At 41.9% G+C, this 24,425-nt stretch overlaps 1 protein-coding gene across 1 annotated transcript in view; it reads right to left on the bottom strand.

Annotated features, from left to right (window-relative positions):
- Nucleotides 1-3,603, bottom strand: part of ANKFN1 (ankyrin repeat and fibronectin type III domain containing 1) — a 300,608-nt gene extending 297,005 nt beyond the window's left edge. The window contains exon 1 of the mRNA XM_019415690.2: nucleotides 3,488-3,603. Within this exon, the coding sequence (XP_019271235.2) occupies nucleotides 3,488-3,508 (21 nt within the window). The 5' untranslated portion in view covers nucleotides 3,509-3,603. The remainder of the gene's footprint in view (nucleotides 1-3,487) is intronic.
- Between the last annotated feature and the right edge of the window lie 20,822 nt (nucleotides 3,604-24,425).

The raw sequence follows: 24,425 nt of genomic DNA, 5'->3' as shown, positions 1-24,425 counted from the left end.
GATAGCTGTCTTTGTGGTTTGAAATAGCTAAAGGCAAAGGTTTAGGTCCTTTCCCCCCATCTATGCCCCTTTGGCCAGAGTTCTCATCCTCCCTCTTTGCCACCTTCCCTAGGTGACCAGTGCTCCTATGCTGGATACCAGTGGCCCAAGGTCACTTGCTATATTATTCCACCAGGACCATGCCCTCCCCAAGAGACTCTCTCAGTTGTGCTATTTGAGAGACCTGGAGATGGTGTCCCCTTCCTAGCTGATGATACATAAGCTAAATACAGTAAAGCCATTTCAATTAGGGGAGCAGAATGGTGTAGGACTAAAATTGGCAAACTTTGTAGAAGAGCCAGTAAATAAATATTTTAGCCTTTATAGGCCATGCAAGCTTGGTTGCAAAAGCTCATCTCTGCTGACCTGGTGCTAAAAGCCATAGTCAGTTTGCAAATGAATGAGTATGGCTGTGTTCCAATAAAATGTTCTCTATTAAAATAGGGGAAAGGTTGGATCTGGCTTGTGGGGCCTTAGTTTGCTGACCCCTGGCATAGAAGAAAGAACACTACATGCAAATAAAGACCTGGCCCCCAGTCACAGCCCTAACCTTCACCACGTGCATGACTTCAGGCAAGTCACTTCTTCCTTTCTCACCACTCACTCCTCCCAAAGGAAGCATGTTGTAGAGAGGGTGACATGTGAGACTGGTCATGTGCCTGACATCTTCAGTTGTCTTGCTCGTCAATGGAGTTGTTGATGGCCAACAAAGCAAAGGCCACACAATTTGTTTTACAGGAAGGGTTATCACTGTGAGCATCTGCCATGAGATAACATACATACTCTCCTTTCTTCTTCATAGCGCACCAAGGTAGGTAATATGTTCCCTCTTTAACAGATGAGGAAACAGAGATCGGGGATGTTAAATGACTTGCCCAAGCCACCTAATGACCAAGTTACCAGGTCAAAATTCAAATCCAGGTCTGTCTAACCATACCCAAATTTCCTTTTCACCACGTAGCCTTCTGTGTAGGCAGTTTAGTTTTCAATCCCTTCACGCTAACCATTTTTCAGATGTTGTCTCTGACGTACTGTTCTCTCCACAGTTGTTGGAGTGATCAGATATTGTCACTTCCAGATGCAAATCTGCCCATTGGCTTCCCGTCACACGTTGGATAGAATAAAGCCATTCCAATTGAGCACAACAGCATAGATCCCAAATCCTTCCCACGTCTTATGAGGCCACTATGGTCTCTGCTATCTTGCTCCACCCTCTCTGACCTTTCTTCTCTGCCTCACTTACTCTGTTCCAGCCCCACACACTTTGCTTTGCCTTACACACGTCAAGCAGACTCCCACGTCAAGATTTTCACCATTGTGGCTCTCCAGCCTGGAACACTATGCTCTGTGGATCAGAATGGCTCATCCCCTCACTTAATTGATGCCTCAGCTTAAATGTCACCTCCTCAGAGAGAACCTTCCTGACCACCTTAACCATAAAAGCACCACTAATCACTCTGTCTCCTGATGGTCCTTTTGTTTTCGTTGTAGCTCCTATCACACTAGCCAATAATCACATTTACCTTTTTTCTTCTTCTCTCTTGCCTTGTGAAGGCAAGGGATTTGTCTTGTTCACTGACAAATGTCATCTAATCTCATAGGCTTTCAACGGCTATCTACTGATTGTTGAATAAATGAGAGAAAACATTGGAATGAGGCAACAGTGTGACTGGCTCAGAACCAGTTGACCACCACTCTGAGGGCAGTGTTTCAAATCTATCAGCAGTGTGAAATTTTGTCCTTTAATCCCCTTCTAGGAAGCACAGCTTGCTTGCCTTTGGCAGAACAACAAAAAAAATTAGGGTACTCCTTCGTCTCATCCTTAGAAAGTATGTAATACAGGAGAGGTGCCACCAAACTGGGAAAGATTAGTCTCACAACTGAATGGCAGAGGTCATCGAAGGTCCAAGGTTTTCCAGCTGCCAGCCGCCAAGCCACTTGTTGTTCCACCTCCTCCACCATCTGCACCATCCTTTTCTGCAGGGGCTGTTCCTGACCAGACTGCCACCACTGCTAAATCCTCTCCCCAGGCTTAAGGGCAGCATGAAAACCTCAGGTAAGCACTTTTGGTGGGAAAACACCATTCTTATCCAAACACTGTTACTTAATGGGTGGAGAAACCAAGAGCCAGAGAACTGAAATAGCTTGGCTAAGGTCCTGCTGCTTATTAATGTCACTTGTGAGTCTATAGCCTGAGTTTCCTGATCACAAAACTGGTCCTAGCTCCACACTGCATGCAAAATGTTAGAAGTACACAATCTGTAACATCCCAGGCTGCTCACTGAAGAATCAATTCAATTCTACATAGATGGAGCATCCAATATGGCTGGTCCCGTAATTGCTGAGAGTCTGGGGGTGCAACAATGAAAACACTAGAGTCCCTGTCCCCAAAGAGTTTACTGGAAGTCTGAACACAGAATGAAAGAAATTGGATTTTTGGGGTGCATTTAAATGTTGATTAATAGGTGAATGCAGTAATCAGTTTAATCTCAAAGAGATTCTTAAAGCACCTTCCAAAGCTTCCTCAGTTATGCTTAGGCCTCCCTCTGCATATGATTCTTAAAAAGAGAGAGAGAGGGAGGAAGAGAGAGGAAGAGAGAGAGGGGAAGGGAGAGGAAAGGAAAAGTGAAAGGAAAAAAAAGGAAAGAAAAGGAAAGGGAAGCCAGCCCTCAGCCCAGACTTCAAAGATTATCTTCTGCATTATTGTAGCAACTTTTGATATGAGAATGCAGAGACTTTTGGTTACTACTAACCTAGTCAATAACAGACATTCCCTCCATCAATCAATGGCACATTTGAGGTCTTCTAGAACAACCTGGGTCAGTGACAGGGATTCAAGTACCCATACAACCTGTGAGATCAGTAGGGGGACTTAACGTCAGTCAGTCCCAACTGTGCTAAGCCCTGGCTCAGTTGTTCAGAGATGACCTCCTATAAGAAAAGCTCACCCTTGCCTTTAGAACAAATCTTTCCTCTCCATCACCCAGACAATAAAGTCCAAAAAGAGTGAAAGGGTAAGAGAGAGAGGCAGATAGAGCAAGCAAGAGCGAGCCACAAGTACACTGGCAGAAATAATGAGCAAGAGTTGACATTAACACAGAAACGCACCATTCCTGATTGCTTTGTATTTATAGAAGTAAAAACCAAGGATAAAAGAGAAACCGGAAAAAAAAGGTACATACTTGCCTCTAGAAGCTTCTCTCCTTCCACATGCCCCATTCTCTCACCTCCCAAAAGATAAAGACACACTTTATCACAGCCCCAAACTACTTGGGACCAAGACTTTGCAGCGCACAGAAACGAAACCAGCTTTCCCTCCGCCTGACCCAGGATGCTTACCCGCTCGCTGAGTTCACTCATCCACTCTCCCCACATTTTCCTGCCTGTTGCATGCAAAGCATTGTCTCCAAACGCCAATTACTGATATTCAAAACTGCGGTTTTCCTACCCTGGTTAGAGACGCCTCCATGAGAGACCGGGTTGAGCTCTTGAGTTGAAAGAGAACCTGGGGGGTGGAGGGAAACCCCTTCTCGAACCTCCACGCGGTTCCCGTTACCAAGGGAACTCTCTTTGTCCTGGGAGGCGAAGAATGGCTGCCTCTCCCACGGCCTGGCTCCAGCAGTGGCCAAATCTCTGCACAGGGTCAAGAGCAGAGGGAGGGGAAGCCTCACACATGCTTCTCACAAAGAAATCACTTTCAAAGAATGAAAGAAATGGTGAAAATGCAGTTTGAGGAGGCACCCCGGTGGCGAGGGAGTAAGTTTATCTATGGTGCTGTGATCAGATTGGCGTTGGCTTTCCTGCTCCCCAAAAGGAGATTCAAATCTGTATCACAGGGGAGACAGTGATGGGAAAGTTGCAAAGGGTATGTCCCAGCCTCCTTCAGCAGAGGCTGAACATTGATCAGATGCACAATTAATTAGTTAAAATGCTTAGTTGAAGCTTCGAGCTGGATTATTTTGGCTCCTGGACTCGTCGGAGGAGCTGTCTGCCTGTTTTCTGGAAGCCTGGTGGGGCCCGGCCTGGAGATGGTAGTATCATTTTGACCGTGAAGCAAATTCTCATTTGCCCTGCATTTTAGGGACCTGCGTTGGCTTTCCTTTTCAGAATAAATTCTCTTAGGGAAGATGCCAAAGGAGGAACATTTTGTACATGCTTATTTTGAAACCCATTTGTCAAGGCTAGACCAGACTGAACAGTAGTTTGGAAAGTTTGGATGGATGTCGATTACAAGCCTAGTGCCTGGCACAGGGCAAGCGCTCAATAAAACATCAGCAGCCTGAATGGTTGTAGAAGGATGACTTGTTCCAGCATCTTATCTTTCTAGCAAGGTAAGAGGATAAAAACGCAATAAATGGAGCAGTTGAGGCTCGAGGACATGGCTTACCCAATGACCCATGACTGAATGGTAGTAGACAGACTCAAGCCCAAAGCCCATTATCTCTGACCGTGATGTCTAACTGCTTTTTTAGAACAGAGAATTCTCTATCCAAATGTTGTTGTACAAGTTTAAACACAAAAAAGGCAAATCAATAAAGGAAAACAGATACTGGCCACCTCTGCATCTGGTCTGGGCTAAACATGGGGTGAAGTTATTCACACTGATAGTGAAGTACCAAGCAAAACTGATACACATCATTGGTGCCTGTGTATATGATCGTAGGGATTTCCTCTACCATAAAATAATCTCCAAGAAGAAAAGCACCATGCTTCACTCCTTTTCTTCTTTCTTTCTTTCTTTCTTTCTTTCTTTCTTTCTTTCTTTCTTTCTTTCTTTTCTCTCTTAAATACCTACTAATATGCCTACTACATAGCAGGTGCATGATCCTTAAGGACGGAGGATCAATGAGTCCATTTTTGAATGTTTTATTGTCAACTACATTAGGCCCCAGGGAGGACTCAGGAGATGTTGAAGGCATAGTATCTGTGCCTGTGAAATTTAAGATTTATGTAAAATGAAGGATTCAGTCCTGAAATATCACTTAAGCCTATTGCAGCAAGTGTAGCTGAGAGTAAAAGAAGTAATGCATTTATTTAATGGATGAAAACCAGCTCTCTCGGTGGTTTTGTCTGTCAGACTGTGGCTGTAAAATCCCAGGAGCTCTGAGCTGCAAACAGGCCCAGTTAGGCTGGCAGGGTCCATGCTTATTTCTTGTCAATACCCTTGGCTTTTTCAGCCTGCCTCCTGGAAAGAAACCCTGGGTAATACACATGACCTCGTGGTAGAATGGCTGGAGATAGCACCATCATGGCACATTCCATACTCTGTGATGCTGCTTCTCTTTTACAAAAAGACTAATTTAAATCTATCAAAACCTACTACCAAAATACACAAGATATGCCTGGTGCATAACCACAAGAAAATAGCCTTCTGGACACTCTTATTAGTTGGGCTTTGTGGGCCCAGATTTCCCTCTCATTCTCTCTAGGGGATGCTGACACAGGACCTACTTTGCATGGCCCACAGCACTAACTTGTCAACCAGGGGAAAATTCCAGCCAAAGGGATCAGGGTCCTGGCCTCACTGCACCTTCACAATGGAAACAGCAGGTGGAGAGTGCTAAGTGCCAGAGTCTCTGCCAAAAAGACAGACTAATGCTTTCAGGTCATCTGAAGGTCATAGATGAAGACTGAGGCCCAGAGATACAGACCAAGTGGGCAGAGTAGACGGGACTCCATGAATGGAAATGCCCCCTCCTATCTTCCCGAGTGGCCTCTGACTTTAGGCGGAGGCATGCCTCTCATCCTGGCCCTCCTGTCTGGTCATGCCACTCTTCAGAGTAAGATACTGCCACGTCTATCCACTGTCCTTAGACCGAGTCCAATATCTGAGGCTTTCTGTCATCTGCACTGCCCAGCTTTGCCTCAGAGACTGCATTTACTCACCCAGTATCTTACCTCTTCTCTGAAATACTCAGGTCATTTTATTTCACCACATTCTTTCTCTTGCATTTTACTCTGCTCATATGTAACACAACCAATGGCACTGTCACAGACAGCACCCCAAATCGACTTGCCAGACCTCTCTGCTTGTGCCAGGGAGCCCTGGGTAAGGTGCTGTGGAAGGAGGGTTTCGGTGGAAGGATGCTCACTTAGAATTATGTTGTGCTTCACCAGAAGGAAGGAGCAATGTCTTATACTCAGCATTCATCATGGCGTGCTGTGCATTTTGGGGAGAGAGTGAAGAAGGAGAAGGAAGGAGAGGAGGAGGAAGGAGAGGAGAAGGAGGAGTTGGAGAAAGGGGGAAGGAATTAGAATTCAGCCATACCTGCCACTCAAGGGCATTCACGTTTTCTGGTGGTGAACCACCTCTTGTTTGAACTAATACCCTTGTCATACATTACAGTCTGAAGTAAATGAGGGCAGCTGGCCTTGTGTCAGGTAATATGGACTGGTGGAGACTGTGGTAAAATAGAGACTAAATGCTATATTCAAAGGGCACGGTAGTATCTCTAGCCACTGCCTGACATGTGGGACTGAAGCCCAGGATTGCCAGCACTTTTTACTTTTTGAAGAAAAGCCAAAAATGTGAAAATGTATGAAATTTCCCAATTTAACAGTGTTGATTCAAAATGCTCACAAACACTGCATACGACAAACAAAATATATCTATCGAGTTCATGGGCTGCTACTTCATGACCTCTGCTCTATGTGGGACTTTCCAGAGTGTGGGCACAGGCATCTGTAGGCAGGGGTGTAGAGCTGTCATCAACAATCCAGATCACAAAACTTATGTGAAGACATCCAGAGGGTAACAGGTAGAGACATAAATGACCTCAACATGCTACTTCATGAAGTAGAGGGTGCCACAGTGATCAAATATAAAAGCGATCAAATATAAAATCAAAATGGGGAAAAAATAATGGAAGACCTACCTCTTTCTCAGGAATTGTGGCAATGGAAGTGTTCAGTGCTCCCATCCAATTCAGGGAGCTGGACAGCTCCAGAGGCAGTCCTCCCTAATCCACCTGTGGTGCCAGAAGGCTGAGCTGGCAGACTGGCAGAAAAGGGGTGGGGTGTGTGGGTGTCACCATGGCAAACAGAATGCCATGCCAGGGGGTAGGCATATGCATGACTCAACAAAAGTCCCTTTTCTCACTGGCCTCAAGCATACTTTCTCCAGCTCTTAGCCAGTATAAACTCAAGAAGCATTGTTTCTGGGGAAGGGCTGGCAATGGTGAGATCCTCCTCTTCAAGGAAGACCTTTCTTCACCATGAACACCTGCAGACGCACCGTCATGGTGCAAGTGGCCCAACTGTTCACAATGGCTGCCCTGCTTCTAGCTCTCTCTGTTTAACCTTGAGGAGACCACCTCTGCCCTTTGAATCCCTTTATACCATCACCAGTCTCCTTCCTTCTCAGCGTTATGACAATGTGCCCCTACTTGTCAAGAATTTGCTTTCTATATCCCTTTTCTCTCTCCCCTTCCCTTTGATTATGATTCAAATCTCACCAATTAGTTTTCTACAAAGTCTGCTGGTTCCGAACTACCATCTCCTATTTCTACAGCCACCATCCTTATCCAGGTGCTCAACATTCCCAATTCCTGTTACTATTTGGGGCCTCTGAAGAAGGTTTTTCTTGCTTCCAGACTCTCCCCACCTGCCCTAAGCACCATTTCCATCATGTCATCCCCTTCCCTATTATTTATTATCTTAAATTAAAATACACAAACATGACCTTAAAAGACTTTTCCCCCACTGCCTCTGTGTAGAGCCTATTCAATTACCTTCAGGCAATGGAAAGAGCATGAATCTTGGAATCACACAGACCCAAGTTCACATCCTGGCTTTGCCATTTACTCCCTGTGTGATCTGAACAAATTACGTAACCTCCCCTGGCTTCATTTCCTCATCTTAAAACTGGGATAAATAATACCTACCCTGTACAGTTTTTGAGAGAATCATATAAGCTAATGCAGGCTATCCTCTTGTATACGTACTCAAAAAATGGTAGCAGTCATCAGTATTATTCTTTACAAATGTAGTATTAAAGGGGGAAAGTAGGAGGGTGTTTGCATCTGTAAGTAAGCAAGATGACAGATATTTCAAAAGAATATGAATCAAACTAAAGAAATTATGGAAATTCGTACAGCCCTATGTATTCTGCTACAGTGCAGAAGACAAAAAAGATTATCGAGAGAGGGGCGCCTGGGTGGCTCAGTTGATTAAGTGTCCGACTTTGGCTCAGGTCATGATCTCACGGTTCATGAGACCCGCATTGGGCTCTGCGCTGACAGTATGATGCCTGCTTCGGATTCTGTCCCCCTCTCTCTGCCCTTCTCCTGCTCTATCTCAAAAACAAACATTAAAGAAAAAAAATTTTTTTTTTTAATTTTTAAGAGAAAAAAGGGAAAGCTAGTGCTATTAAGTCCCAGCAGTTTTGTCCCCTGGATATCTTAGCTATGTTAACTATGTTCTCCAACACAAATATGTGGCTGCAATCCAAGAAAGCCCCTGAAAGCTCCCTAGAAACAGACAGATGAATGGGGCGCCTGGGTGGCTCAGTTGGTTAAGCGTCCGACTTCGGCTCAGGTCATGATCTCACGGTCTGTGAGTTCAAGCCCCGCGTCGGGCTCTGTGCTGACAGCTCAGAGCCTGGAGCCTGCTTCAGATTCTGTGTCTCCCTCTCTCTCTGACCCTCCCCCATTCATGCTCTGTCTCTCTCTGTCTCAAAAATAAATAAAATATTAAAAAAAAAAAAGAAACAGACAGATGATGCCCAACTTATGGATTTCACTGATGTGTGCATGGCTTGTGGTCACCATTGCCTTCATAGCACCATTAAACATGGTGGAGTGGATAAACCCGCCCTACAAGAGATCCTAAGGGGGATCCTGTGAGACAAAGTACCAGAGACATCGCTACAAGCATGAAACCTACAGACATCACAGTGACTCTAAACCCATATCTTTCTATAATAACACTGAATGTAAATGGACTAAATGCGCCAACTAAAAGACACAGGGTATCAGAATGGATAAAAAAACAAGACCCATCTATTTGCTGTCTACAAGAGACTCATTTTAGACCTGAGGACACCTTCAGATTGAGAGTGAGGGGATGGAGGACTATTTATCATACCACTGGAAGTCAAAAGAAAGCTGGAGTAGCCATACGTATATCAGACAAACTAGACTTTAAATTAAAGGCTGTAACAAGAGATAAAGGAGGGCATTATATAATAATTACAGGGTCTATCCATCACAAAGAACTAACCATTATAAATGTCTATGCACCGAATACGGGAGCCCCCAAATATATAAAACAATTACAAACATAAGCAACCTTATTGACAAGAATGTGGTAATTGCAGGGGACTTTAATACCCCACTTACAACAATGGATAGATCATCTAGACACATGATCAATAAAGAAACAAGGGCCCTGAATGATACATTGGATCAGATGGACTTGACAGATATATTTAGAACTCTGCATCCCAAAGCAACAGAATATACTTTCTTCTCGAGTGCACATGCAACATTCTCCAAGATAGATCACATACTGGGTCACAAAACAGCCCTTCATAAGTATACAAGAATTGAGATCATACCATGCATACTTTCAGACCACAATGTGATGAAGCTTGAAATCAACCACAGGAAAAAGTCTGGAAAACCTCCAAAAGCATGGAGGTTAAAGAACACCCTACTAAAGAATGAATGGGTCAACCAGGCAATTAGAGAAGAAATTAAAAAATATATGGAAACAAACGAAAATGAAAATACAACAATCCAAATGCTTTGGGATGCAGCAAAGGCAGTTCTGAGAGGAAAATACATTGCAATCCAGGCCTATCTCCAGAAACAAGAAAAATCCCAAATACAAAATCTAACAGCACACCTAAAGGAAATAGAAGAAGAGCAGCAAAGACAACCTAAACCCAGCAGAAGAAGAGAAATAATAAAGATCAGAGCAGAAGTAAACAATATAGAATCTAAAAAAACAGTGGAGCAGATCGATGAAACCAAGAGTTGGTTTTTTGAAAAAATAAACAAAATTGATAAACCTCGAGCCAGGCTTCTCAAAAAGAAAAGGGAGATGACCCAAATAGATAAAATCATGAATGAAAATGGAATTATTACAACCAATCCCTCAGAAATACAAGCAATTTTCAGGGAATACTATGAAAAATTATATGCCAACAAACTGGAAGAAATGGACAAATTCCTAAACACCCACACACTTCCAAAACTCAAACAGGAGGAAATAGAAAGCTTGAACAGATCCCATAACCAGTGAAGAAATTGAATCAGTTATCAAAAATCTCCCAACAAATAGGAGTCCAGGACCAGATGGCTTCCCTGGGGAATTCTACCAGACATTTAAAGCAGAGATAATACCTATCCTTCTCAAGCTATTCCAAAAAATTGAAAGGGAAGGAAAACTTCCAGACTCATTCTATGAAGCCAGTATTACTTTGATTCCTAAACCAGACAGAGACCCAGTAAAAAAAGAGAACTACAGGCCAATATCCCTGATGAATATGGATGCAAAAATTCTCAATAAGATACTAGCAAATCGAATTCAACAGCTTATAAAAAGAATTATTCACCATGATCAAGTGGGATTCACTCCTGGGCTGCGGGGCTGGTTCAACATTCGCAAATCAATCAACGTGATACATCACATTAATAAAAGAAAAGATAAGAACCATATGATCCTGTCAATCGATGCAGAAAAAGCATTTGACAAAATTCAGCATCCTTTCTTAATAAAAACCCTCGAGAAAGTCGGGATAGAAGGAACAGACTTAAACATCATAAAAGCCATTTATGAAAAGCCCACAGCTAGTATCATCCTCAATGGGGAAAAACTGAGAGCTTTCCCCCTGAGATCAGGAACACAACAGGGATGTCCACTCTCACTGCTGTTGTTTAACATAGTGTTGGAAGTGCTAGCATCAGCAATCAGACAACAAAAGGAAATCAAAGGCATCAAAATTGGCAAAGATGAAGTCAAGCTTTCACTTTTTGCAGATGACATGATAATATACATGGAGAACCCGAGACACTCCACCAAAAGTCTGCTAGAACTGATACATGAATTCAGCAAAGTCGCAGGATACAAAATCAATGTACAGAAATCAGTTGCATTCTTATATACTAATAATGAAGCAACAGAAAGACAAATAAAGACACTGATCCCATTCACAATTGCACCAAGAAGCATAAAATACCTAGGAATAAATCTAACCAAAGATGTACAAGATCTGTATGCTGAAAACTATAGAAAGCTTATGAAGGAAATTGAAGAAGATATAAAGAAATGGAAAAACATTCCATGCTCATGGGTTGGAAGAATAAATATTGTTAAAATGTCAATACTACCCAAAGCTATCTACACATTCAATGCAATCCCAATCAAAATTGCACCAGCATTCTTCTTGAAGCTAGAACAAGCGATCCTAAAATTCATATGGAACCACAAAAGGCCCCGAATAGCCAAAGTAATTTTGAAGAAGAAGACCAAAGCAGGAGGCATCACAATCCCAGACTTTAGTTTCTACTACAAAGCTGTAATCATCAAGACAGCATTGTATTGGCACAAAAACAGATACACAGACCAGTGGAATAGAATAGAAACCCCAGAACTAGACCCACAAACGTATGGCCACCAACTCATCTTTGACAAAGCAGGAAAGAATATCCAGTGGAAAAAAGTCTCTTTAACAAATGGTGCTGGGAGAACTGGACAGCAACATGCCCACAGCAACATGCTGGACAGCAACTAGACCACTTTCTTACACCATTCACAAAAATAAACTCAAAATGGATAAAGGACCTGAATGTGAAACAGGAAACCATCAAAACACTACAGGAGAAAGCAGGAAAAGACCTCTCTGACCTCAGCCACAGCAATTTCTTACTTGACACATCCCCAAAGGCAAGGGAATTAAAAGCAAAAATGAACTATTGGGACCTCATGAAGATAAAAAGCTTCTGCACAGCAAAGGAAACTATCAACAAAACTAAAAGGCAACCAACGGAATGGGAAAAGATATTTGCAAATGACATATCGGACAAAGGGCTAGTATCCAAAATCTATAAAGAGCTCACCAAACTCCACACCCAAAAACCAAATAATCCAGTGAAGAAATGGGCAGAAAACATGAATAGACACTTCTCTAAAGAAGACATCCAGATGGCCAACAGGCACATGAAAAGATGCTCAACATCGCTCCTCATCAGGGAAATACAAATCAAAACCACACTCAGATATCACCTCACGCCAGTCAGAGTGGCCAAAATGAACAAAGCAGGAGACTATAGATGCTGGAGAGGATGTGGAGAAATGGGAACCCTCTTGCACTGTTGGTGGGAATGCAAACTGGTGCAGCCACTCTGGAAAACAGTGTGGAGGTTCCTCAAAAAATTAAAAATAGATCTACCCTATGACTGAGCAGTAGCACTGCTACGAATTTACTCAAGGGATACAGGAGTACTGATGCATAGGGGCACTTGTACCCCCAATGTTTATAGCAGCACTCTCAACAATAGCCAAATTGTGGAAAAAGCCTAAATGTCCATCAACTGATGAATGGATAAAGAAATTGTGGTTCATATACACAATGGAGTACTACGTGGCAATGAGAAAGAATGAAATATGGCCCTTTGTAGCAACGTGGATAGAACTGGAGAGCGTTATGCTAAGTGAAATAAGCCATAAAGAGAAAGACAGATACCATATGTGTTCACTCTTATGTGGATCCTGAGAAACTTAACAGAAACCCATGGGGGAGGGGAAGGAAAAAAAATGAGGTTAGAGTGGGAGAGAGCCAAAGCATAAGAGACTCTTAAAAACTGAGAACAAACTGAGGGTTGATGGGGGGTGGGAGGGAGGGAAGGGTAGGTGATGGGCATTGAAGAGGGCATCTTTTGGGATGAGCACTGGGTGTTGTATGGAAACCAATTTGACAATAAATTTCATATATTAAAAAAAAAAAAAAACATGGTGGAGCGGAGACCCACAAGTCATCTGAGGAAACCAGAACGTGAATCCTGACTCCATCAAAGTCCTAGCTTTGGAACTATGGGCAGGATACCAGATCTCTCCAAGCCTCAGGCCCTTACCCATAAAATCAACGGAACCATGCTATCTGTGTAGGGAGCTAATTAGATTTGCACCTCTTCCAAAGGGCTTCCCCTGTTTTAGCTGTGTGATACATGTTTCCTCTTATTCTCTTGGAGGGACCCAACATTCACATCCTTTAAAGAAAGTCCCTTGATCAAGGTGTTCTGATACTAACTACAGCTTTATCTGTGTCCTCTTAGCAAAATGCAATTTTAAATTTGTAGAGTTACAAAGATAAGTTTCTGAGTGAGTCAGGCTTGGTTGTTAACTTCTGGTTTTACTACTCACTAGCCCCATTACCTAGATATGTCTCAGTTTCTTTTTCTGTAAGATAGAAGTCACTGTCCTTCCTGTAGAGGATCCTCGTAAAGATTCAAGGAGATAATGCGGGTAAGGTGTTTAGAACAGGACTTAACAAAGAGAAAGGATCCAGCAGAGGTTAGCTGCTTTTACGAAGATGGAAAGTACCAGAAGTGGTACATCCCAGGATGGGATGTGGGTCCCATGTTGACACAAAGAAGTTACATGATCTTGGTCCATTCATATAACCTGTTTTCAGATTTAGAAAATGAAAGTCATGCCACCTGCCTTATATCCCAGGAATTTCATAAACATGAAACGATGTCATAGATCTGAAGATTCTGTGAAAAATGAAAAGCAACAGATTTACACATCTGCCAGCAAAAAAAGTTATTTTCAACTTCTCTTTGTGTGTGTGTGTGTGTGAGAGAGAGAGAGAGAGAGAGAGAGAGAGAGTGTGTGTGTGTGTGTGTGTGTGTGTGTGTGTGTGTGTGTGTCTGCCTGTCTGGAAGCTCCTCGAAGGTAGGAAGGGATATTTCCACTTCTTTTGCACCCATCCCATGGTTTCTACTTTAATTCTGTGTTCTCAGTACCCTAGTCAGTGCTTATTCCTTACCCATGCCTGCCTTGTAGATCAGGCTCAGATAAAAGCACCTACCCCTTATGTGTGGGCAGCATTTCTGCCGAGGCAAAGATTCCACTCCTAGGTTCGAGAGCCTGAGCTGCCCCAAGGAGAGGGGAAAGATTAAGCATCTGTAATAAATGTTCTCTAGGCAGGGAGGGAAAAATCACCTAACACTCTTGTGGCTTTTAGAAAAAAAGAGTAAGAGAGAAGAAAGAGGAAAAAGAAAAAAATCTGAGCCTTAAACAAGTGGCCAGGCTGTTTGTCATCTGTAAAATGAGGCGATGGAAAAGCACGGAAGGGCAGTGGTCACTGGGTCTGCTTCAGGGATTCGTGCCTCAGACGTCTGCTCCAACATGCCCGGGCTGTCCATCTGCAATTTCTTTTTCTTTAACAAAAACAGAGAATTCTCACTGGGCTGAAGTTTCCCACCTGGCTCAGGAGTTTTCAGACCTGGCCTAGGTGGTCTCTAAGTAAATATTTTCATCCTCACTCACTCACCTCCTCCTGAGGGAAAAAAAAATCATCTCTTTGCTCAGCTAGAGAAGAAAGCACCCAAACCAAACAGCAGATTATCTGCACCATTGGAACCCTCATTCCAGGGGCTCCCAGGAGGGCATGTGGTTTAAATCAGAGTGTCCAGGCTACTTGTCCATCTTCTAGATGGATCTGGTTAACATGGACCTGGAGAGAAAGCTGGGATGTGTGCCAGAGCCCTTTAGTGCCTGTACAGATTGGCTCAGGGACTCTCAACACCACCCAATAATTCTAGAAATCCACCTGCAGGCAAAAGGTAAAGAAACAGTCTAAACTAGAGTGGAAACAATACTGCATCCTTGAATGCACAGAAAGATTGAGCCTTCGTGATTTCTACCTACCTAGCAGTTTCAGTGGGAATCCTCCTGCTTAGAGCTAATTTCAGGGGCTCTTTTCCTTCTGCATTCAATTGGGTCAGGCTCAGTAGTTTTGTTTTAGTTTGTTTTGTTTTGTTTTCAGAAAACATTTCTGTAAGATGAAAAAATTCCTCTATTTGTACCAGGCACTGTGCTAGGCTGTGGGGCTCTAAAGATGCACAAAACACAACCTCTGCCCTCCAGCTCACAGCTCTTGCAATGAAGCTAAAAATCCAGATACACAATTATTAAAATATTTGTTTCCTAGGGTTACCATAGCAAATTATCATAAATTGGGTGACTTAAAATAATAGAAAATTTTCTCTCTCACAGTTCTGGAGGGCAGAAGTCTGAAATGCAGGTGTCAGGAAAGTTGTTTCTTGTGGGGCTTTGAAGGCACATCTATTCCTTGTCTCTCTTCTAGCTTTTGGTGGCCACTGGAAATCTGTGGTGGCCCTTGGCTCGTGGCCACAGAGCTCCATTCTCTGCCAGCACCTTCACACGGCCTTCTTGCTGTGTCTCTGTGTCAAATTTCCTCTCCCTTCTAAATCCACTGGGTTTGGGGTCCCCCTCTAAAACCAGGATGACCTCATCCTGAGGAACCTTAACTAAATTACATCTGCAAAGACCATAATTCCAAATAAAGTCATGTTTCAAAGGTACTGGGAGTTAGGACTTCAACATATCTTTTTGGGGGCGCACTTGAATCTACCGCAAAGACTACACGTGGTATGTGCTATAAAAATAGAGGCAAGTGAAGGACACAACTGCACCAGAAAGGAGAGAGTCTAATGCTGCTGTGGGGAGCATCAGGGAGAATTTCTGAAGGAGGTGATTCCCAAGGGGAGTTTCAAGGCTAGTCTGGAATCTGCCTACTGCTTACTACCTACTTCACTTGTGTGAAGGCTTGGAGGTTTGAAAGTGTCACGAAGGGGACGGCTCTATTTTTGGCATTTGGATGTTGACAGGTCCCTTGGATCTCCCTGCTGCTTATCCCTCCTCTCTTCTGCTGTCTGTGTGACCCAACAAGGAAGGTCAGTGTGCAGAGGTGCAGGGGCTGGATCTTCAAATAATGCAGCCGCTGGCTCACAGTGCAGAGAGCCCCCTCACCTTGGCCCCACATCCGAACCACCAAAAAAGCCCAAAACCACCTCCACCTCATCCTCTTGCTCTCCTTCTCATCTTCAGACTCTTGTGTGTCCTATTCTCCTCCTGGGAGTTCCAGTTTGTTGTGTAAGTAAACATTCATCCGTCCTCATTGGTGAATGTCATCTGTCTCAACATCTAAATGCATTCCAGGATGGGTGATCAGAGCCTCTGGGCAGGCTGATCAAACAGAAGAAATGGTGGGACCGGGGAATCACACAGAGTGGGGTATGTGGAGCGTGAGCAGGTTGGAGGGGAAGTAACTTTGTGCTGGAGAGGTAGACAGGAAACCCATCACAGAGAGTCTGAGAAAGCAGATTTGCTACAGTGAAACACAAACTGGAAAGAGCATGCCAACAATAAATAGCTCTTGTCTGCTGGTGAAAATCAGCAAGAATGTGCTGTTTGGGGACCATCCTGATTCTCAAAGAGTTAAGACACCAGCATCAGGAAATATAGGGAAGGATGGATGGACAAATGGAAAACCTGAAGGACAGAGAGCTTTCTGAGGTGTGGCTGGCTGTCCTTAAAGGCAGAATTTTCCAGGGTCTGACTTTCATTCTGGAAACCTGTCTGCAGGTGGGTTAAGCTTTCAGGCATAAGGCACACATGAATAAGGTTCTTATGCAGTGTCCTTTGAACGCATTACTGGTTTATAAAAGCTATGTGCTTCCAAAAGCATTTCCTATTTGGCCAGAAGAACGATTTACTCTTCACAGAATGAACTTGGCCAATAGCTAACCTTTGATGTAAGCTATAAGGGGCAACCTAGTAAGGATATTTTCAACTTGTCATTTCCATCCAGTCAATGAAATTATCAGAGCTGCATCTGTTTAGACTTTTTTTATTTTTTACTCCTATGAAATTGCCTAGACCATAAAATTAGACTCAGGAACACCCTGGTTATAAGGAAATGGGGAGACATGGGGTTGACTGCTTTTTGAATAAGGGTATCAGAGGTTTGTTGGTATGAGGCAGTTCATAAATTTGTGGACATTAAATACCTCTACCTAAGTACTGTGCCTAGACAGATATCACAGCACAGGGGTGGGAACTTGGTGTGGAAATGCAAACTTCATTGGAACTATTTACTCAAAGAAAGCTTTTCCCCCACCACACCCTGATAAATGTTTTTCAAATGGTCCTTTATTCGAACTAGTCCACCACTCCAGGAATACTATATGGCTGACTCAGAAGGCCACATCCCATGCTTTCTTGTTGCTATTCCAAACTCATTATTTATGTGTGGCTTTGGATGGTCTTCAGAAGGTTTGTTGAAACATTCACACCAATCAAAACTTCACCCTTTTGCTGGACCATTCTTTATGTGACAGTCTTAGCATCCCAAGTCATTTCAGAGTAAAACATCAGGCACATGACCTCCCAAAGAAAACAATGGAGGAAAAATAGCCAGCAGCCCCCAATCTTCAACTACTCCTCTTTAAAGACCCTATGGTATTCCATATTAGAGCTTGGAAAACAACCACATGACTGTCAACAAACTGCAGGAATTGTACTGGCAAGATTGGCTTGTGGTGGCTCTGTCTACAGATTATGTTTCCTGTCTGCCTGCCAAGACCCAATGTCCCCGATAAATGTAGCACTCAAAGATGGCCAAGAAGAGAGGTAGATTGTACCATTTCAATCAACTTTTTGGAAAACATCAGTGAGGCCAAATCTAGAAATAAAGCAGAGATGGTAGATTGAGAATCAGAGCATCCAGAGGATCATTTTGGAAAATCAGGGGTATATCAGTTTGTGATCACTACTTGCATATCCCCAATAGGTAAGATAAAACTAGAGATTGTGGAGATATGAAAAAATACATCATGTGGCCTTTCCCCTCAATCTTTCAGTCAATATGGGTAGCTGAAGGACATGATGTGTGGGAGCATAAAGTGACAACATAATTTAATAAATAGGGCAGATTAAGGGTTATATCTGTAATATATTAATGGTGAGGATAAGAGGAGAGATGAATTCCAATTTGGAATAGCTGGAGAATACACACATTTTATTTAATGTCTTACATAGCACTTACTAGTTCTGAGTGCTCTAAAGATACTAACTCATTTAATCCCTCTCATGGTCCTGTGATGTAGGTATTGTTAGCATACTCATTCTTTTTAGATGAGGAAACTGACACAGATAGATTAAGTAGCCTGCCTAAGGTCACATGGCTCGTAAGTGGCAAAGTTGGGATTCAAAGCCTCCATCACAGGAGGAAAAAAACTTAGATTGGACTTTGAAGGTAGGTTAGGATTTAGAAGGCAAAAAGTTAAGAAGGACTTCCAGTTGGTTGGAGTGGCATGATGAAAGACTCATTTTCCTCACTTCTGGATGGTTGGTCTTATAGAATTTAGGGGATGTTAGAGGCAGAGAAACAAGCTGGAAGACCGTGCAGTGATTTGGCCAACACCTGGTTTAGGTATTGGCTGTGAAAATGGAAATGAATGGATGAATTCAAAAGAATCTATAAATGATGAACTGACACAAATTGATTATCAAGTGGATATGAGAGAAAAGAATATTGAAAGTCAAGGACTTCTCTCAAGTTCTGACATTAAAAAATGGTGGTACCATAAATAGAATAAGGGAAGCCAAGACAAAGCTTGGGTTTTACAAAGATCAGTGATGTTTTAGACATTTTGAGTTTGAGATGATTGCAGGACTTCTAAACATATGTGTCAAGCAATCGATCAAGTGTGACTTGAGCTTAGAAAAGTGGTCAGGCTTGGGTTTATAGACTTAGCAACCAGTAATGCAGAGGTGGATGCATACAGGTTCTCCAAGGAAAGAAGATTATAAGGGCAGAGGTGAAAAGCTGAACTTTCCAGTCTAGTTGCTAGAGGAAGTAAATTAATTAATAATGAATAGGTAAAAGTGAATAAAGAATGAAGTTATGAAACAAGGATAATGTACTACTGTGGAAATCAAGAGAAGATATTGTAAGAGAAGGGGATAGTAATGTGTAATGCGGCAATGAGGTAATGGAGAATGGAGAGTGAGACAAGAAAAAAAAAAAACATGGTGACTTCTGAGCAGCCAGTATAAATGGGGTGGTCCTTTTCTTCCTTCTCTGGGCTGAGTGTTGCCTGTTCTGTCAACATTTCCTGATACAGGATGATTTTAAACCTTTCATCTTCAGCAACACAGCATAATGAGAAGAAGATGGCATGGACTCAAATACAAAGGCTCTGCTGATAAACACAGATCTGGCAGCCAACAGAGCAGGTCATAGCCAAGGGTAGAGCCCTGGTTTCTCATGCTAGAAAATTTCCTCCAGGATGTCACAGTCCTTGAGCACAGTTATTTAACTCATTGTGGATCTGCTGCGGAGACATTGTTGAATGCCTGGTTGCAGTTAAGAAGTACTCTGTTTTGGGATGGTCTCTTATCAACACAGTACATTTTAGCTCAAAGGTGAATGAAGTTACCATGCCATGATTTGTTGTAATGAACAAATGGGGGTTCTTGGTGATCACTTAATTTTTTCAAAACTTTTGAACCTACAATTTAATCAACATTTCCGGAATTATGTCAATGATTTTAATAAAAATTTAATTTTAAGGAATTAAATTTTAGTGAACTTGGATATCTCCTAATCACTAGTCTTCTGAGAATGCTTCCATTCGTTATACATCATCCAAAGATAAACAATAAGATTGCTAAGAGGATATATGGATATATATTTTCAGCATAAAAACTTTTCAAATAAAACTTTTCAAGGCCTAAAAACTTGAACTTGAATTCATGGATGCCTAATTGTTCTCTCTCAATATTGACCTGAATTCCCTTCTTTATATTCTTTTTGATGTAAAGATAATTCTTGCTAGAAAATCTGAAAACCTAATACAAGTTGAGTGTTCTTCCTTCTCTCTTATTCAGCAATGCAGTTCATTTTGACAATTGTTTATTAAATGCCTACTCTGTGTGGGTTCTATTGTAGGCTTGGGTGACATGAGGATCTTACTCAGGATTTATTTCATTCAGATTTTCAGCTTTCCCAGCAGCCAGAAATTAAATGGCACTAATATTGCATCTTCTGATTCAAATCAATTTTCTGAACGGATCTTCTGATATCAAAATGCAGAAAGTCCCCAAACCACTGACACCCCTCTCCCACCACCCATGTATCCATACAGGTTTCATGAGCTAACTCATCCTCTTTTGTTTTCTTTTTCAAAAAATTTTTATTTATTTATTTTTGGGGGGGGAGGGAGAGAGACAGACAGACAGACAGACAGACAGTGAGCATCAATGCAAGTAGGGGAGGGGCAGAGAAAGAGAGAGGGGTAGAGAGGGAGAGAATCCCAAGCAGGCTACACACTGTCAGCACAGAGCCCAGCATGGGGCTTGATCTCATGAACCATGAGATCATGACCTCAGCTGAAATCAAAAGTCGGACACTCAACCAACAAAGCCACCCAGATGCCCCATTTTTGTTTTCATTGGGATCATTTTAAACTGAATAACCAGAATATCAACTATTGTCATTCCTCAAATTTAGAAGTCCCCATTCACTTTAGGAATCTTCTATAGAAGATATAGACTTATCTCTATTAATTCTCTGAATTCTTTGAAGCCTTGGTACATGTCCAGAAACCTTGCCTTTAACAATGTTTACAGAAACATCGTACCTTTAACCTTTCTGAGATGGTTCTTTCAAAATTCCTTCTAATCCAACATCACTTTGAAGGCCAATATTAAGTATAAGGGCAATTTTATTTTTTCCTTCCACTTTCTAAAAAATGACTTTGTCAATGAGGTAAAGGATTGTGTGATATTCTTCTTTTAAAGGAATCAGACTTCTGGTGGTTTTATGAGGAGATAAAGTCCCTCATCATACTGAGATCACCTCTGTATTTTTTTTTAATGTAAATGTTTATTTATTTATTTTGAGAGAGAGAGAGACAGACAGAGAATCCACACAAGTGGATTGAGGGGCAGAGAGAGAGGGATAGAGAGAATCTTGAGCAGGCTCCACACTGTCAGCACAGAGCCTGATGAGGGACTTGGACCCACGAACCATGATATCATGACCTGAGCCAAAATCGAGAGTCAGATGCTTAACTGACTGAGCCATCTAGGTGGCCCTGTATTTTTTAATAAAACACTATCTGGCTAGGTAGCCTATAGTATACTGCCACCAAAATAGACGTTTGGATTCTTTTCCTTTATTGCGGTCAAAATGCTTTTTACTTTACTTCCCCTCTCAGATCTATAACTTTTTTGTACAGGCGTATGACTCCATCATATACAGGCCTAAATTCTTCTCCTTTTCCTGTCTTTGAAGGCAGCATGCCACCCAGTTCTTCCAACTGGTATTTAAAAAAAGATTTACAACAAGTAAGCAGGACTAACTACAAGTCAGAATCAAGCAAGAAAAGCTTGAAATGGGTAGATAGAGGTTTCTGAAAGGGCTCATCAAGGCTGTAGTAACAGAAGAGAACCTCTGGAAAGGCATTTGCCTCATGAGAAACTTCAACTTCAAAGGCATTTGCCTCATGAGCTGAAATTGATCTTGCTTAAGCATACAGCCACCTATGTTCTTAAGTTATTGTGCCCTATAGAGTCAGATCCCCTAAAGAAATAAATTCAACCACAAACCTCCATGCTATGTATTCAAAGAGAGGCTCTATCTTTTGCTGGAAAACCTACTTCCTTCTCAACCCTCCAGGATTTTTTTTTTTTCATACTTCCACAATACTACAAATACATCCAGCCTACTGGATTCTAAATATTTAATTTTTACATCTCTCTTCCCTGTCAGATTGTAACCTCTTGGAGGGCAGACTATGTCTGATTCATCTGTGCATTTCCACCACCTACCACACAGTCAATGATTATTAAATAAATGGTCTGGTTTCCTTTGTGAGCACAGTTGTGGTAGATCCCTAGTAAGGGTGTCTGGATTTATCAAGAGTGATTCTACTCTTTCAGAGCAACAGAATTCTTATTTTTAGTGACTAAGCATTCTGGTTGCAAGGATCTGACATTTAAATATGCTTATTTGGATAGGGTTAATATTTTTATTTTGAATTTCTCCAAAGGTTAATTTATTGTTCATTCTATCCATAGGCTTCCCTATGCAAGTAGATGAATATCTAGGAGACTGCATATACACTTCATATATCTTAGCATCTTAAGTCCAAATGCATGGCCCTGTATGTTTGGCATATAAATGCCATTTGTCATCACCTAAGAAATACTAGGAACCTTTCCCTTGCTCTGTTACTTCTTGCCATGTCAGACATAGCATTGTCCACATAATCCTATTTTGCAGTTTATTTGCACTTTTCCATCCTCTCTCGGACAAAAGTCCTCTTTCAACTCTGTTGATCAGCTCAGAATAGCCTGCCAAATACATACTTTCCAGTCTCTGTGCAGTGTACCCAGATCCTAGCCAGGACCCTTCGTTCTGGTATGATAGTCCCAGAACCTAACATCTCTTCCACACCATTTTCAGCCCTTCCAGTCCCTTATAGTCCTTTCTTTTCCAAAGACCTACAGCTGAAAGAAGAGATGAAAGGATAACCTGTGTCCTGAGAGTCCCTCCATAGTTTTCCATCCAGATCCTCAGTGTTGCTGGGGACCCATCCCACCATTCCTTTTCACTGGAGCCAGTAGAAGAGGGCAGTGAATAATGGGGTTCAGGGATGCCATACAACCAGCTGTCCATATGTAGGCACCTCTAAAGGTCAAGGTCCAAACTCCACCCAACAGATCGTTTTCTCTGAGTGGTAATAGGGTTCTTCTACGTGATGGTTCTTGCTAATCTCTTGTACTCCTCTTACAATGTAAGGTCATGCCTTTTTTTCAGAATGTCTCATAGCATGCTTCACCACAAGAATCTCTTTGGGGGAGGGATTCTGGTTTTTTTTTTTTCTCATTCATACAACTTTTGACAGCTATTTCCATTCATAACCTCAGCATATTTTTCAACCTGGTTGCTTTCTTCCTGAATTATTTTTGTACTCCCCATTATGTCCATTGTCTATTAAAGTGGAACGTAACAAGGTGATCCTCAAACTTTTTCCCTCATTTGTAGTACTCACTGAAGCTTGAAAGTAGAGCAAATAGAACTCTTAATCAATAACCTCAGGGAAAGAGAAACACAGAATAGATTCTGAAGGTCAGAATGTTCTTCTAATCAGTGTGAGTCACTTCCCAGCCTCCAGAACAAAAGCATCTGTGGGTCACAGGGAACAACTGTTTTCAAGTCTCACTAACTAAAACAAGTTAATCTCCTTCTCATTTATTTTCTCTTAAAAATTATCTATGTACTTGAGAATCTCCAGACAGCTTCTCAATAGATGACACCAAGATATCAGAAGGCCACTAATAGCTTTGTGATGTTATAGAGCGAACACCAGACAAGGAATCTAGAGAACTGGGTTATAATTCAAACTCCATCATTGTCTGGTTTTGGGCTCTTCATGTGAAATCTGAATCTCATTTCCTGATCTATCAAACTGAAGCAGAAAACAGTCCCTGTTTTCCACAGGGTATTTGTAAAGGTCAGACACACACACATATACACATGGATGTATGTATACATGTAAACACACACATATTTTACAAACTGCATAGTGCTGCACAAATACTACATTTTAGGTAATTATCATTTTATTAAAAATGTTTTATTTAAGTAATCTCTATACCTAATGTAGGGCTCAAACTCACAACACCAAGATCAAGAGTCACATGCCCTTCGGATCAAGCTAGCCAGGCATCCCATCACTGCATTTTAAAGTTAGCTTGGCATCCTAGAACCTTTATAAAAGGAACAAACTAGACTGAACAGCCCTAGACCTGATCTTCCTAGCAGACCTGGCTATGTGAAATTGAGCAAGTCATTCAAACTGGCTTAGAAATTCCATTATATGAAATAGGGATGATGAGAACCCCTGGCCTTCCTCCAGAAAGTTTTGTTGTATGGCCCGAGGTTCCACCTCTTCACTTAAAGAATAATACCGGGGAGACTCACTTTTAAGGGAGCAAAGAGCACCCTACCCACTTTTAAACTCACTGCTTACCCTAAGAGTCCATCCAGACAACACATCAGAAGACAAAACAATAACACCAATACCTAGGCAAGACATACCATGTATAATAGTTGATTGAGGTGGGGGTAGGAGGAGTCGACATTTCCTTACACTAGGGTATTTTACACTACGGTATAAAATTTGATACTCTAGTATTTTATAATAGGATATAGAATAACTTGAAGTAGAACCTAATATACTTTCAGCCTAGAAAGCCATACCATCACTTACTAATTAATTGATTTCCTACCTACAATTCTCCTATTATACAGTTTAGCCAGGACTGTAGATTCAACCATG

Source organism: Panthera pardus, unplaced genomic scaffold, assembly GCF_024362965.1.
Source record: "Panthera pardus isolate Hobbes unplaced genomic scaffold, ASM2436296v1 HiC_scaffold_3, whole genome shotgun sequence".
In the NCBI taxonomy this organism is placed as follows: domain Eukaryota; kingdom Metazoa; phylum Chordata; class Mammalia; order Carnivora; family Felidae; genus Panthera; species Panthera pardus.
The sequence above is the reverse complement of the archived record's forward strand: the minus strand, read 5'-3'. Positions and strand labels throughout refer to the sequence as shown.